This window comes from Limulus polyphemus, unplaced genomic scaffold, assembly GCF_000517525.1.
Source record: "Limulus polyphemus unplaced genomic scaffold, Limulus_polyphemus-2.1.2 Scaffold1987, whole genome shotgun sequence".
In the NCBI taxonomy this organism is placed as follows: Eukaryota; Metazoa; Arthropoda; class Merostomata; order Xiphosura; family Limulidae; genus Limulus; species Limulus polyphemus.
Genome location: NW_013667597.1, coordinates 1 through 15,580, shown reverse-complemented (window position 1 = coordinate 15,580; position 15,580 = coordinate 1). Strand labels below are relative to the sequence as shown.

Here is a 15,580-nt window from a genome sequence, read left to right as displayed (position 1 = left end):
TTTGTGGCTAAAGAGGCACTGTTTCCCTTCTTGTATTCAAACGGCATTATTTGCTGAATGTGTGTCTCATTGAGTGCCATCACTGTAAGGAATTAGAGTATACTAAACTTTACACATTATATAGGCTACACTAATGAAAGTGTTCTAAAACGTGACATTAATTTCTTGATGTCCTAATACATTCTCAGTAACTACATATTTAATTGCTTTTGGTCACCTTTGGAAACTTGCTTTCTTCATCCACAAGAGCCATTATGTTCAAAGGCTTCATGGCAATCAGATCAAGGGTGTCCTGGTTGTCCACAAATTCTATATGTTGCCAGTTGATACCTTCTAGGTTGTATTCTTCTTGCTCGAGCTTGAAGATGTGTCGCACAAAGAACTGCTGCAAGTTTTCATTGGCATAGTTGATGCAAAACTGTTCAAAACTGAAAAAATTCACACCAGAAGCATTTAAATGTATCTCAAGTCTAGAATCTTCAAGTGAAGAGTCTAATGATAAAGCAAGTCTGCTTGATATAAATAGAGCATTTCCCTCAACAATAAAGTATGATTTAAAAACTTTGTTTCCTAATGCCATTTCTAAATCCTATAAGAGAGTATATGAGTTTGAGCATTCATTAGAATGTATTCCTGTTATGATCAACTTCAAAACAGCTTGCAGGTAACTCGAAATAATATATATAATTATTTTAATCAAGATTAGCATAAAAAACATCAACTGATTCATGATAATTCTAAGAAGCTATGAGTGAAAGCAAGGAAGATTATGTAGGAATAAGTAAACCATATGAGGACTTTCATCAAGCCAGTTGGGATACAACAGACATAGTTGTAGTCTAGATATTATTCATATCATCAATTGCAACTGTTGTGGTGTGAAAAAACTTAAGTAAGTGAAGTGTAATTATTACTGGGTTTACTGGGCTTTAAACCATGGTACAAATTTTATTACCCAATTTTAGTCAATCATTTCATACTTAAAATATTATATAACTGAATGTGAAAATGATATGGTAGTTACTAAACAAAGGTGTCAATCTTAATCATATAAAGCTCATTGCTTTAGCCTGAAGCAATACTGACTAAAGAATGGTTCTGGTGATAAAGGCCAGGGAGCAATTATTTTTCATGAAATAGGTAGGGAGCTTGATTTTGAAAAGAGATGCACAGTAGCATGCCAATCTGAGCATAGATGACTGTGTGTATCTCATTACAAATAAAGTATTAATAGTTAAAACACAGATATTTTCTAGTATGTTACTACTAGTTTTTATTGTGTAACAGAACATTTGTTTCCCAAAAGAAAACAAACAGACACTGACAGTTAAAACTTTAGAATGGAAATTTAATGCTGCATAAATGTAAATCAAACTTTGAGAGTACTGTTTAAGCAATGATGTAATTATAGAAATGTTTTCAGTCATCATCTGTAAATATTACATATTTTCTTTTGATCACTATAATACATTAATAAAACTAAATTATTCAGGTTTTCTACCTATTCACTATAAAGTTCTCAAAGCCAAAAATGTCAAGTACACCAATAGACCGCCTTGTAGGTGAGTTTAAGGTTTTGGGTTTGTACACAGCAGAGTTAATCTTCTGGACAATCCATATAAACATTCGTCCATAAATCCCTTTCACAAAAGCATCTCTAACATCTAGTGCCTGTGATGAGTTCATTGTAGATACTACAGAATCACCTTGTGCAAATATCGTCTTTGTTGTCAAGGCATCAATGAGATGTTGGGTATTAACCTGTAGTAAACAAAATATAAATAATAAAACAAGACAAATTAAAAACAAGGAAAAACCTAAACTCCCACATGTTACTGTCAAACGGAAACAGACTTAGAATGGATATTCACACAAAACTGCAGGACTACCTGTGCTACTATCCCTAATTTTAAACTGATAGACTTGAGGGAAGACAGCTAGTCAACAGCAAACATTGTATCTCCTGGCTACTCTAAATGAATAGTGGGATATGACCATTACTACTGTAATGCTCCCATGGCTCCATTGTGTGGCACACAAATTAGGATGCAACACGATGCAAACCATGGACACCTACATGTTAAACAACTAGATTTCAATTGGTGTAAAAAATAAAAGTTGATGCACATCAAAGTATGTTAAGAATGTTTACCATAAAAAAAAACATAAGTGTAACATTTGCATCCCATTCACAAATATATGCTTCTTATGTCATTTTTTTGTTGAATATGATTAAGTGTATTCTGTAATAAAGCACAATTAGGATAAAACTTCTTTAAAAGTTTTTTCTAGACAAACATTTATAAACTTATCTTTCACACATTAATAAATATGAAAAAAATATAAATTAATTTTTAACAAAATTATGCATGTCTTTACTGGTGCATGTAAGATATGAGAAAAAAAACTAGGTTATAATATAACGATATTGATGATTTTATCACTAATAGTAAAATCACCAATGGTTCATGGAATGCCTATAAGACACCTACATAAGCATTTCTGCAAAAATGTTTTATTACCTGTAAGAGTTTTGCAGTGCTGGTGGCAGCTTTTGAATTGGTAATCTCAGTAGCATCTAGGTTATTCATTGTTGTTGCTAAATAGACATTTGTAAAAAAAAAAGATTAATGTCTTCTTTTTCCAACATTTCATTAGAACAAATTACAGGTAACCAGGGGTGTGTTGGGGCCAGTTTGGTCCAGTTCTCCCGAACCGGTTGATAAATTTTGATTTGATCACCAAACCGTTTGTTGATTTTTAACAAATATTCAGCAATCAATAGAAATTTATCTTGAAATGGTGCAAAAAATACCTCATTTTCCTTACTATTAACTATTATACGTTTCACAAATTAGAGCAAGTTTATATCGATGTACCACAGAATTTCGACCTTAATCAAAACTGGCTGTTAAAAAATTGCCAGCACACCCCTGCAGGCAACTATTTAGAAAGAGCTGTTTTAAGATTATAATTTATGAGCAAAATTTGCATAAAACAAGAAAACTTATACTTCTAGGCTAATCTATTAAAAATATAAACTTTTGATAACATTTTTAGATAAAACAAAAATATTGCTGAACTGATCTCTTGCATATATAAGTTAAATAAAATACAATTTTTATATCATAGATTTAAAAAAGGAGAAAGTATAATAAGTTAATTTTGTTATTACATATTTGAGAAATAAAACAAAAATGTATAAAAAACAAATAGACAGTTTGGGGAACAATGATTTTTTATATCACAGATAAATACATTGGGAGAAGCTGGCTGTGTCATGTAGTTTTCAAACTCCTGTCAAACTAAAGCTGAGACATCCTCAGCTGAAAGTGTAGAACCTGATACTTAAAAAATGACAAAAGAAATAGTAGTAGTCACGACAGTGGTATTCGTGACACTAAATTCAGAATTCATGGTTCAACTGTGGTAATTTCATGAAAAATATGGAATAAAGTAAAAACAGTTAAATTTACTTTCACTCAAAACTGCAAGTTAAATGCTTAACAACTTCTAAGACAAACTACTACTTTGAGAAACAAAGCAAAAAAATCAAGTATGAAGTTAAAAACTCAAGCAAGTTTTTATAATGTCCAAACATGACTGTGCCTAAATGAGAAGTGAAAGTTAGGCTGAATAGTATAAAGGGAGTAACCTTCATCAGGAGAGAGTGTCATGCTTCTATTAGTGGAGGGTTGCTGTATGCTTACTTGCATGCAAGAATGCAGTAGAACCATGAACATGGAGTAAGTGGAGAGAAATTTTTTTGCATATAGAGGGCAGCACTGAGTGAGAAAAGTTATTATGTGAGAGGAGGTAAGATACCTTATCAGAAGATAACTTCTCTATAATATATATTTCTTATCAAAAAAAATTGTTAAGTTCTTCTATAGCTCTAATGGAACATGCTAAGTCCATTAAGAGGTCGTGAGCCATATTCAGGTTTAGGTTTGGCCAAGGAACTTATGTAATGTTTCAAGGGATAGTTATATTGTATCCTGCTTTATCTTACGTATAAAGGACTATCTTATGATTACACATTAAGCAGAAACATTTCAGGATTCCTGTGATCTAGCTTTCTTGGCTGTGAAAAACGTGGATTTTAAAAGCAGTTTTTCAAAGAGAGATTACTTTCTATTTTGATGGACCAAGACTTGTCCAAAGCACTACATTTTTATTAGGTTCTTTAAGATGTTTGCTGACTATATGTTACTATGTTTTAAATTCACTTTTAATTTCAAGCTTATTTTAGTTTTATTTTACACTCATTTCATTATCATTAACATGGAATACATGTAAGACAATTGTTGAATACAAAATGAGTAGCATTTACATGTGTTCACCAAACATGTTTATACTTTCTCTTTTTGCACTTGTTTTTGTGTTTACTTTTCACCATACCAAATATTCAAATCTCTCATTAGGAGGCCATTATTTCATTAAACCAGAAATACCACAATATGATGATATGGTATCAACTATCAAAGATTATTTATCTATTGATGAAATGCTAATATTGTATGCTCAGATGAAAACAAGACTGCAAATGAAAGTTACGAGGATAATGATGAAGTTCATTTGTCCAAAAATAAAGAAGTGGAGTGATTTACAACATCAAAACAGCAGCCAACTGGGAGAAGATAATCTACAAATGTTTGCACCGAAACAATAGGTCCAAATAGATGTGCAAGAAGAAATAATGACAAAGCATTATCTGTATTGACTTTATTTATAAAAAACAGTATTATGCATGATATACCGAAATGGGGAAACACGGAAGGATAAGCTGTAGAGAGAAAAGTTTAGTATCTGTATTCTAATGAACTGAACTATTTTTTTGTGTGATGATACTAGCTAGTGTTTATAAACCAAATAATAAAGTAATTGAACACACATAGAATTGGGACACTGGTAGACCAATTTTTCCAAAAGCATTGCATGTAATTGATTTTATCATATTTCAAGATGCCTTTGAGTTGATAATGCTTAAGAACAAAACAAAAAAAAAAAGAGGGAAAACAAAGAAAATATTGGATCTTATAAATGTTTAATAAATAGGCCAGATGTGTGGAGTTCAAATTGGCTGATGCCCAGGACAACAAGTTTCATTATTATACTTTGCACTTTTGAAGAGTTTTCACATTATTCATTATATTGCTAGAAATACACTTTGTGTAGGTTTCTAGGGAGCCATGTAAGTTTCTAAAAATTCTGAACTGTGGAAATCTAGCACATACACATGTATATTTAAAAATGTGTACATATTAAACCTCAAACCAAAACTATATATAAAATAAATATATATATACACACATCCCTTTGTTTCACAACCCCTCGGTCACATAAGGCGACAAACATATTTAAGTTAACACAACAATATTATTACACTGCTTTTGTAACTACTTATATATATATATATATATCTTGCCAGCATTTATAGAATCCATGATTTCTTTATCAATTCATATATAAGGTATTCTACATGATATGCTGTAAAATCCTAATTACTAAGTGTTAAAAACTATAAAGATGCAAAATGTGGTATAGGCCAAGCCCAACAAAGTTGAGTAGCTGGTGGCATTGTATTGATGGATATGCAGCATTTTGCCCAAAAATAGAAAAAAAAAGATCTTGTAACAATTAAAATAAATAATAAATTTAGTTATTTTAGTTTTTCATATAATAATTTGTAATAGTTTTTTTTAAATATATCATTTTCAATTTCATATGTTTGATAACATTGTAGAAACAAGACTGATTTTCTCAAAATGGTAAAATTAGATGTACATTTTTTTGCTTCTAAGCAATTTCCTAAAATATATGTTATACTTTTTGTATGTATGTTTTGTGGGATTGGGAAGAGGTAAGTATATTTCTAAGAAGGACAAGTAGATTTTTTTCTATAGCTTTGTCTTCTATACAAGAAGTTTCTCAAAAGTTCCACACCCATGATGTGTACAGACTTTTCAGCAGTGTTTTATACCATCAGAAAATGTGACCACTGATAAGCAACTAGTCACATTCTATGGCAGTTGTTTCTTTAAACAATATGTATTAACATAAAAACTGTAAACTACAGGATTAGAAGAACAATCAAGAGAATAAAACCAATTGTAATGAACATGTTCCAAGGGTAGGAACACAGTGGATGAAAGTTATTACTTTCCTGTACTGAAAATATATTGCCAATAGGTACTTACCTCATCTCACATGGATAGCTATTCTTGTTCAGTGCTGCCCTCTATATGCAGAATTTTTTTCACATGCCACATGCCTTGAACTCCTATGTATCCCATGATTAACAAAGTACAACTGTTTCTTGCATGTAAATCATCATGTGACAACCCTCCGCCAATATAAGTGTGTGACACACCTTCCTGATGCATGTGACTCCCTCTATTTGGTTCTACCATACTATCACTTCAAGATTAGGCAGAAAAGGAAGCACTGGTTTTCAGCAGAGAGAAAAGGTGGGAAGTGTTTGAGGAGGTAAGTACCTATCAGAAATATATTTTCAGTATAGGAAAATAACAACTTCCAACAGTACATTACCTCCACTCACATGAATAGCTAGAATCCCACATTGAATAGGTGGAGGGATTAGTGCGAGGGATAGAAAGAAGTATCCTTCAAAAGCATCTGTAGAACACCCCTGAGGTGTGATCCCCAATGAGAGAGGAACACACATGGAAGACTGTACCATTTCTGTACCATGTATACTTTGCACCCATTGTAGAAAGAAGTCACATACACAGGCAGAAAGTGGGAGGAGCACAATCAAAAAGGGAGAGAAAAACCTGGTGGGTTGGAATCTGAACTACAGTATACCAGACTCTCAATCCCATAGAAGAACCATGACAGGAATGTGGGGAAAGCTAAAATGGATGTGCTCCAAGGTGTAGAGTGGCTAGGGCATGATGAACCATATGCAGCCAGTCAACTCCAGTCCAAAACCAAGCAGTATCAGGAATATAACCTCCAACTCACGGTAGGAGGTCCACACCATCTTCACCTCAAGATAAGTAGAATGGAAGTACATACTGTACAAACTGATTTACGAAATGGGAACATGTGCACAAATCCACAATCAACTATACATCTGGGTACCCAACGTACAAACAACGATGGGAAGCGATTTGCCAATGCAACAGATCACATGAAACTCAAACTCAATCAGACTGGCACCCCACTGCACAACATCAACATCAGACAGTGAAAACTCTCTGAGGTGGAGTGCAAGAGAGAGAGAGAACCATCATCTCAATCAACATTATTCTCTGGATAGGACCATACAGAAGCTGGAGTGCAATGCCACCCTCCAGATCTTATCGCACAGAGGTGGATCGCCCCTAAGCATATATAGCAACTTCATCCTCTCAATAGAACCACACAGAAGCTGTGTGCAACATCAATCTCCAGGACCCACCTCATGGTGGTGGAGCATATTTATTTGTAGATATGCACAACAACATACTCTGGATAGGACCGACCAAAAGTTGGAGTGCAATGCCTCCCTCCAAATCCCACCACACGAGAGTGGATCACATCTAGAAAATATAAGCAATTGCACCACCTGATAGAACCACACAGAAGCTGGGTGTAACATCAACCTCCAGGACCCACTGCAAGGAGGTGGAGTGCATGATTGGAGGATCAAATGCCATTTACACAAGAGAACACCAATGCCCTACTCTTAACTGAATCACATTCAAGAGAACTCCTCCATGGTCCACTACCCATAGCTGCTCAGAACTGGAAAGTGGTAAGAACTCCCATATTGAATTAGAAGAACAAGGGGTTAAAATGTGGTGGAGAGTCCAGAAGAACACTAACACCAGAAACAGTGCAATGGGTGACCATAAAAACCCCTTTTTAAAAAGCAGACTACCCCTGATTTATTCAATAAAAGGGATAGCAGGGATGGGCAGCTATCCCCTTCTGCTTTATCCATGTAAATCACTGGATTAGTACAGTCCGGAAAGTGCATATTTATGAAGCAAATATATTGAAAGAAAACCTACTAGTGATATTGTGGAACACCCCATCTCAACAGTGTGCGTCATTGGCCATGGTTATACATCTTGGTCGTACAGTGCAGATTTGAGAGATAGGAAGTATACCTTGACAAGCAACGCTCCCCACCGAGTGGGATCCTAATCCTAAATGGGACATGTGTGGGCCCAATAAAGGAGTTCTAAAGTTTGACCATAAAGGAAACAGGAATGAGTGCCCTCTTAGTGATTGCCATAGGCCACAACAATGGAATTGTCAGAACAGAGCATGACATGTCAGTTCAGAACCAGAGGAAGAAAATGAACCAAAGCATGTTGTACTGCCAGAAGTTTCTAGCTGTTGATATGGTAAGACATTTTGATCTGAGACCATTGTCCAGAAACCTCTTGCTGATGTACCCATACTCCTCAACCTTGGAGAGAAGCATCTGTGAGCAGGTTCAAATCTGGGGCAAGGTGAAGGAAGCAGTATTTCCATCACCATGTTATCCTTGTTCAACCACCAATGCATATTGTCTATAAGGGAAGGAGGAAGGGTAATTTGGGAGTCCAGGGGATCCTGAGCAAGAGTCTACTGAGGATAACACATGTGTGCCAAACCCAATGTAATAAGGGCTTCCAGAGAAGCCTAAGTCCCCAAAAGTGACAGAATCTTGCATGCAGAAACAGAAAGAGCAGGAAGTGTATGGAGAGCTGAAAACTCCATCGAACAGAGACAAAATGGAGAAGGTTGGGCCCGAATGAGGTGGATGTTAAAAAATACACCCAAGTGGATAAGATATTGGGTAAGAAAAGAGAAAGACTTCTCCAACTTGAAAATCCAACCAACATGAGCTGCATCTATCAGCAGCAGATGTGTGTGTTGAGAAAACTCCAGGTCAGAATGAGCTAACAGGAGCCAGTCAACCATGTAGTGGTGTAAATGCAACCCTGGAGCAGCAAGCAGTCGGGCAAAAGCCTTGACCACCCGATAAAATACATATGATGCTGAATCAAGCCCAAAAGGCTAGGTGTGAAACTGATACACAGCCCCGTAGTAGAAAAACCAAAGACTGCATCTGAACTGATGAGAAATAGGAATATGGAGACAGGCATTTGAGACATCTACCATGATCATCCACAGTCCTGGAGAAAAAACCCATCTGAGTGTAATAAAGGACTCCATGGTAAATCAGAGAAGATCCAGAAATTGGTGATGGTAGGACAGAAAGATCACAGGATGGCAGTCCCCTGATTTGTTTTGTGGACAATAAAACCTGGAGAAAGCTGGCTGACAGGCTTGATAGATCTCTGTGATAGAAGGATCTTCAAAGCCATGGATAGATGCAGACTTGTAGCAGGTTCCAGAGTTAATGGGAAGAAAGTCAGTACAAGAGACAATGGTGGTGGGGAAAGAAAATGGATGAAAAATCCTTCTGACAAAACTTGGATCATCCAAGCATCGGTAGTGAATACCCACCACAGAGGAACAAAATTAGCCAAATGTGTCCCCAGTGTACAGGAAAAAACCTGATAGTCACAGGAACTGCTGGTGATGATGAACCCGATGTTGAGATACACAGGAAAATTTGGAATTCTTAATGGTAGAAAGTGGTAAAGGACGAGAGATTGCAGGACAAGAAACAATTATGGGAGAGGTCACAGGATCATAATAAGACAAACAAGCAACCAAAGTCTAAAGGGTTGAAAGTGGTCTCCCTGATTCCACACTTGATTCGAAAGATTTGGGAAAATCTCCAAAAACAGACCAATGGAGAAAAGGAGGCATCTGTAAGTCATGAAGATAAGTGGAAGGTAGATGAACCTGTGACAAGACAGCACCCTTCCCAATAAGATCTCAACAGCAATGAAACCATGTGTGATAGGGCTGAATAGAACAATCACACCAATGTGGAAGTAAGGAGGGAAAAGGTATCCTCCAAAAACCCTGCAGGGGATCAGTGGAGTGTCTCAGAAAGGAGGTGTATGTTGGACAAGTACTGTAGGAGAGCTGTAAGGGTAACACAAAAGCAGGAAACTGGGCATGGGAGAAATTGATATGATACTCTGGGACATTCCCCACATTGGCAAAAGTGACTCTATCTGCTGGGAGTCAAGAAATAGTTGATCAGCCTGCTGATAAGCAAAAGCAGAATGAACATAAGCCCATGGAAGACAAGGCATGCTAACACCAGCCCTCAGCTGAGAAACGAAATACTTAGCATGTATCCTGATGTCAAGGAATGGAAGGGACAGTATCAAATGAAATTGGTGAAAACAAGAAAATGGAACACACCTGAGAAAGCATATCCAAAATGGCAGAATTAGGCCATGTATATTCCATAGGAGAGGCATGGAAAGACACAGCAGAGTTAGGAGGAGGAAAAAGGAAGAACTCTAACATTTTCAGAAGAAGAAGGATGACTCCTATAATTATCAATCTCCTGACAAAGACCCCCAGACTGTAAGCCTGTGTAATGGCACTTGAAGTAGTGGTAAAAATATCAGAAGTTGTAAAACACAAACTTCAGAATTCACCTGAAACTGTGAAGAAGTTGAAAAATGAGAAAAAAAATCAATAAACAGAGGTAAGTTATTGTTGTGACAAATACTATAGAAAACTAACTGTAATATATAATAGTTTGGTAGAATTGAATAGAAGGAGTCACATGCATCAAGTGGGGATGTTGCACTTTTATTGGTGGCGGATTGTCATATGATGATTTACATCTGAGATGCAGTTGAACCAAGTGGAGTATGTGGGAGTTCAAGGCTTGTGGCATGCAAAAACATTTTGCATATAGAGGGCCGCACTGAACTAGAATAGCTATCCATGTGAGGGGAGATAATGTACTATATCTGAATATAGATCATAATTTCTTTATTAGTTTGTAACTGATCAAGAAACTACCACTACACGTGTCTAACATAACTTGATACAATAAAAAATAGTCAAACTGCCATCTGAAATGGTCTTTGTAAAAGGATCTGCTAAATCCTCACTAATTTTGCTATAGGTAAATTTGCTACTGTAAACTTCATATTGTCCAAAAAAAAACAAAATTATTTCTGCTGCTGAGTATTGTGCATAACCAGTCAGAAATTTACATCAATAAAGCAGCTAAAAAAAAAAGAGTGATAATCCTCGATTACAACAATAATAACGAATATGGAGTGGGTACTTCTTACTAAATACTAAAGAGTTATTCAACTAAAATGAAAACAAACAGATGGCCAGTTGTTGCTTTCTACACGTTAGATGTATTTTGCCTATATGCTTTTGTTTTGTGAATTCATCTTTACTTTAATTGCAATAATGGAAGGTCACGTAAGAGTTCTCTTTTTTTCTGCAGATATTACAAAAAGAATTTATTCAACAAATAAAATAATTGTGTAATAAAATCTTACACCAACTGCAAAAATCAGTCTGACATTACAAAAAAGTGTAATTGTTGTTAGATCAGGTTTTGAGAAATGGCCAAGAAAAGTAGGGTCAATTGTGAAAAATGTCAATATTTTGTATGTACAGATTTATAATGTTGAACATTATGGTGTATTGATCTAAGCATCAATATCCAAAAATAAAAGCATTGAGAAATCATAAATTGTGTAATTTTTTCTGTATAAACACAGGACCTACCTGTATTGAATGGTATAAACAATTAGTCGTATATTTGAGGATTGAATTATTTTAAGCCTGGGTTTTGTGACATAGGGTATAAGACCCATTAATTAGTGATATGTAGTAACTAAAGTTGGCAATAATTTTAACACTGAATGTAAGTTATGGTAAATGTTATAGATTTCAGTTTTACTTTGATTACTAAAGCAGTTTTGTAGAGGAAACTCTGGTAAGCTGTGGCTGTTTGAGAACAAATTATCTTTTATAAGAGCTATCTTAAAATTTAGAAAATGACTCATCAACTTGAGGATACCATCTACTTTAGAAACATTATAATTTTCTCCATAATATAAATTGGAACTAATATACTAGATTTTAAATGTACACACTTGAAAAATTAACTAATTCTGAATGGATATAAAATATTAACCACCCAGTTATTATTTGAATGTCAGATACTGGAAATAAAATAAAAAGATCCACCATATAAAAGAGATACACACATGGACATTAGATAAATAGATAGTGGATTAAACAGTAACTTACATTATGGTGTAGAACGTTTATTTACCTCTGTATGTTATGTTCCCTATGTGAAGGAGAGCTGCTAAAATCTTCATAATTTCCCAAATTTCCTGATCAGTAAACATCAATACTTTCATGGCTGCCTTAATTTCTGTGAAATCTATTGCATCATTCCTTGCATCACAGGTAATGCATTTACCCTAAATAGAACGGGAAATATCAAAGTTAAACAAAAGTAAGAGGAGATAAAAAAATAACAAGGGTTATAAACATCTAACCCATAACATCCACATATAAATTTGTACAAAATCATAAAACAGACAAACATAAAGATTTTCATAAAAGGACTGCTGCAGTGCAATTAAATTGAAAACAAAAAAGGGGGCAAAAATTATACCACAAAAAATGGTAAATGGTAAATAGATGTTGTAATGTTCATAATGTTTTGAGCTTGGATGCCTTTCTTTGGTGCTCTTAAACTTTGATGGAACATACTTAATTCAAACCTTTATTGAATACAAAATTCCCATTAAAAACATTTGAATATCTAGGCACAGTAAATAAACTAAGGAGAGTTAAAAATTTCCAGTCACAGATATCTGGATAATAAAATTCAAACAAGTCCTTCTTTTTATATGGAAAGTCTTTACTACAGTTTTATATATATACACACACACAGATATCGTGCCATTTCCCAGTTTAGAAGTTTATACAACAGCATGAAGTTTTATCTAGATGTACATACTGCATTTTATATTACTGTTTTAATGACATGTAATGCTACATCACTTTTATTCCACATGTGAAATGACATATAATATTACCTCATTTAATTTCATCCACCACAAACTAAATGCTTTTATGTTTTATCTATGCGCGATATATATATATATATATATAATGCTATATTTTCCTATTTTATCTACACAATGCCTAACCTGTATCAGGTAATTATATTTGGTAGCTTCTTCAAGATATAAAACTTGTTTTTCTTCCTTTGGCATTCCTGCTAACATGCAGTAGAAAATATGGTAGTTCCTTTCTTCTTCAGCCTTGATTCCAAAAATAAGCAATAACACATAAATTAAAATAAAACACTGTTATTTAAGTTTTAAACTGTTTTCATTCATTACGTATACTGTACTAAATAATATCCTTTCCAGCCACCTGTGTGTGGATTAAAACTTGAGCTTATGGTTAGAGGTTCTAAAAGGCCTACTGTTTGTTCATGACAATAACAACTAAGGAGTAATCACATTTCAAGAATGGTGTTCTAGGTTCTGTACTGCTGTTGGAAATACTTCCTAAATTGTCAATCATGTTCAATTTGACGGCCATGATTATACAATCACTGTTACGTATGACTGCAATTCACACTATATCCAGTTTTTGGAAAGGACAGTGAAATAAATCATAGACCATAAATCTTGACATGATTTCCACAAAAACTCCAAGATGTATATAAATGGACTTATGTATATAAATGGATGTATATAAATGTATATAAATGCACATATTTGCAAATCAAATGCACTAAAAACACTGAGGGACTTAGGGTATGCGATCAAGTGATATTTACCATAAACCAAATACATGGAAATTTAACTTGTCACCCATGGTAATTGCAGCAACTCATCGTCATAACAACACATACAGAAATTATCCTTATGGAGTGTGATAAACCTTCTGTACTGTTAATAATTATATACTTTCAGATCTGTGAATTAAATCTAAAATTTTAAATTAAACTGGGTAACTTAAAGGATAAACTCAGATGTATATTTTGTAACAGACTAGTTCACATATGTTAAGTGATTCATTAAGATGTGTTTATAATTAAGTACCTGTTGGTACCACTTGTGCAAATGTTAACCTGCAGTTAATGTATATCTGGGTGGTTTCTGTGGACACCTCTAAAAGGTTTAAACTAAGTAATGTTACTGCTTAAGTTAGTGATTTTTGTGTTGTTGTGTGAAAAACAATTTATTCACACATAGATGGGTATTTGTGAATTATGGTAATTTTACAAAGATATGTGCCTAAGCTATACATACTATTCTTTCTCCATCAGTACTGTTCTTTGTGACAACCCTAGTTATTGACTATTGCTCAGCAGTACCATCTACACTGAAAGAGGCTTTTGAGCAATACACTACAGTCCATGTTCTTTCATTCTCTTTCCAAAGTGTATCAATTGTGTATGGCTATCAACTTCTGGAGGTTCAAAACAAACAAAGGGACAAAAAATTCATGAAAGATACATCTGTTGACTTAACTGTTGTGTCCGTGAATGGTCATAGCATGAATTCTCATTCCTTCTTGTACCATGTAGAGGAACTGACAATTATGCTGACTTAGACCTGTGGTTGGATGCTTTTTCTTGATGGAGCTATAGCTTACATACATCCAGATCATACAAAAATATCATTTCCTTGCAGTATAATGGTGTCAGTCTGACAGAATGCAGAGTACACCATGGTATTTTCCTTTCTGGATGTTTAACTTACCATTATGTCTGTAACCATATATCTCTTGGAAAAGCTTTCACAACATATGCCATTTTCAAAATGTTGTATCATCAGAAAGAAAATGATAAATCACCTAGACTTTGCTGTAGTCACTTAAATAGGCATATATTTCATCCAATGAGACAACATGCTTCAATTTGTCATATGCCACATATCATTTATACAGCTTTTGAAAGTTTTCTGTTCAGTTATATGCTTTGTGAATGCAGCTGTTGTAGACCTAAATATATTTGAATTGAATTATCTTGTTTACAGTTATAAGGTGGGGTTTCCATCTCAACCATGTTCCTGGATTACTTCTATGCATACTTTTATAAACATGGAATAGGAGAACTTCAGGTTGGAAAGTCTTGTAATATAACCATTCCAGAATAGGTCAATTCATATCCATGCTTTCATAGGTCAGGGGCAAAGCTATTGGATGTGCATACTGTTACCATAGATTGTGGAAAGATATTGTTGCGTCATCGAGTCACATGACTACTGTGACGCAACGTTTCTAGAACTGTCATGTACTTTGGCGAATGCTCTAGTAATTGCTGGATGTAGGGTAGGCTGGTATATAAAAGAGGGGAATGTAATGTGTGCATAGATAGTGAGTAATTGAACTGCAGTCACAGGGTATTGTTGAAGTTAACGTTCGTTCGTTACAGTGTTGTTTTAGCGCGAGTATTGAGATTAAGTGTATCGCAAAGTTATATTCGGAAAGAATAAACCAGTTTTATTAAGAAAGGACTTGTGTCGCTTAAAATTTCGTCGGAACGAATTTACGGAGAGTTAATTAACAAACGGAGACGTAACAAATTGGTGTCAGAGAGTGGGATAGAAAAAAAAAACGAGAAGAAAAATGGAAACTAGAGGCGGAAAATCAAACTACAGCTTAGCAGATTTGATGGCAGCAATACAAAAACAAG

At 34.7% G+C, this 15,580-nt stretch overlaps 1 protein-coding gene across 1 annotated transcript in view; it reads right to left on the bottom strand.

Moving 5' to 3' along the window:
- Positions 1 to 13,235, bottom strand: part of LOC106465573 (myosin-VIIa-like) — a gene marked incomplete at its 5' end in the record, with an annotated part of 80,977 nt that extends 67,742 nt beyond the window's left edge. Inside the window, 5 exons of the mRNA XM_022393495.1 lie at positions 218 to 428; positions 1,502 to 1,761; positions 2,523 to 2,599; positions 12,185 to 12,338; positions 13,077 to 13,235. Of these exons, the coding sequence (XP_022249203.1) occupies positions 218 to 428; positions 1,502 to 1,761; positions 2,523 to 2,599; positions 12,185 to 12,338; positions 13,077 to 13,235 (861 nt within the window). The remainder of the gene's footprint in view (positions 1 to 217; positions 429 to 1,501; positions 1,762 to 2,522; positions 2,600 to 12,184; positions 12,339 to 13,076) is intronic.
- Positions 13,236 to 15,580: the final 2,345 nt, after the last annotated feature.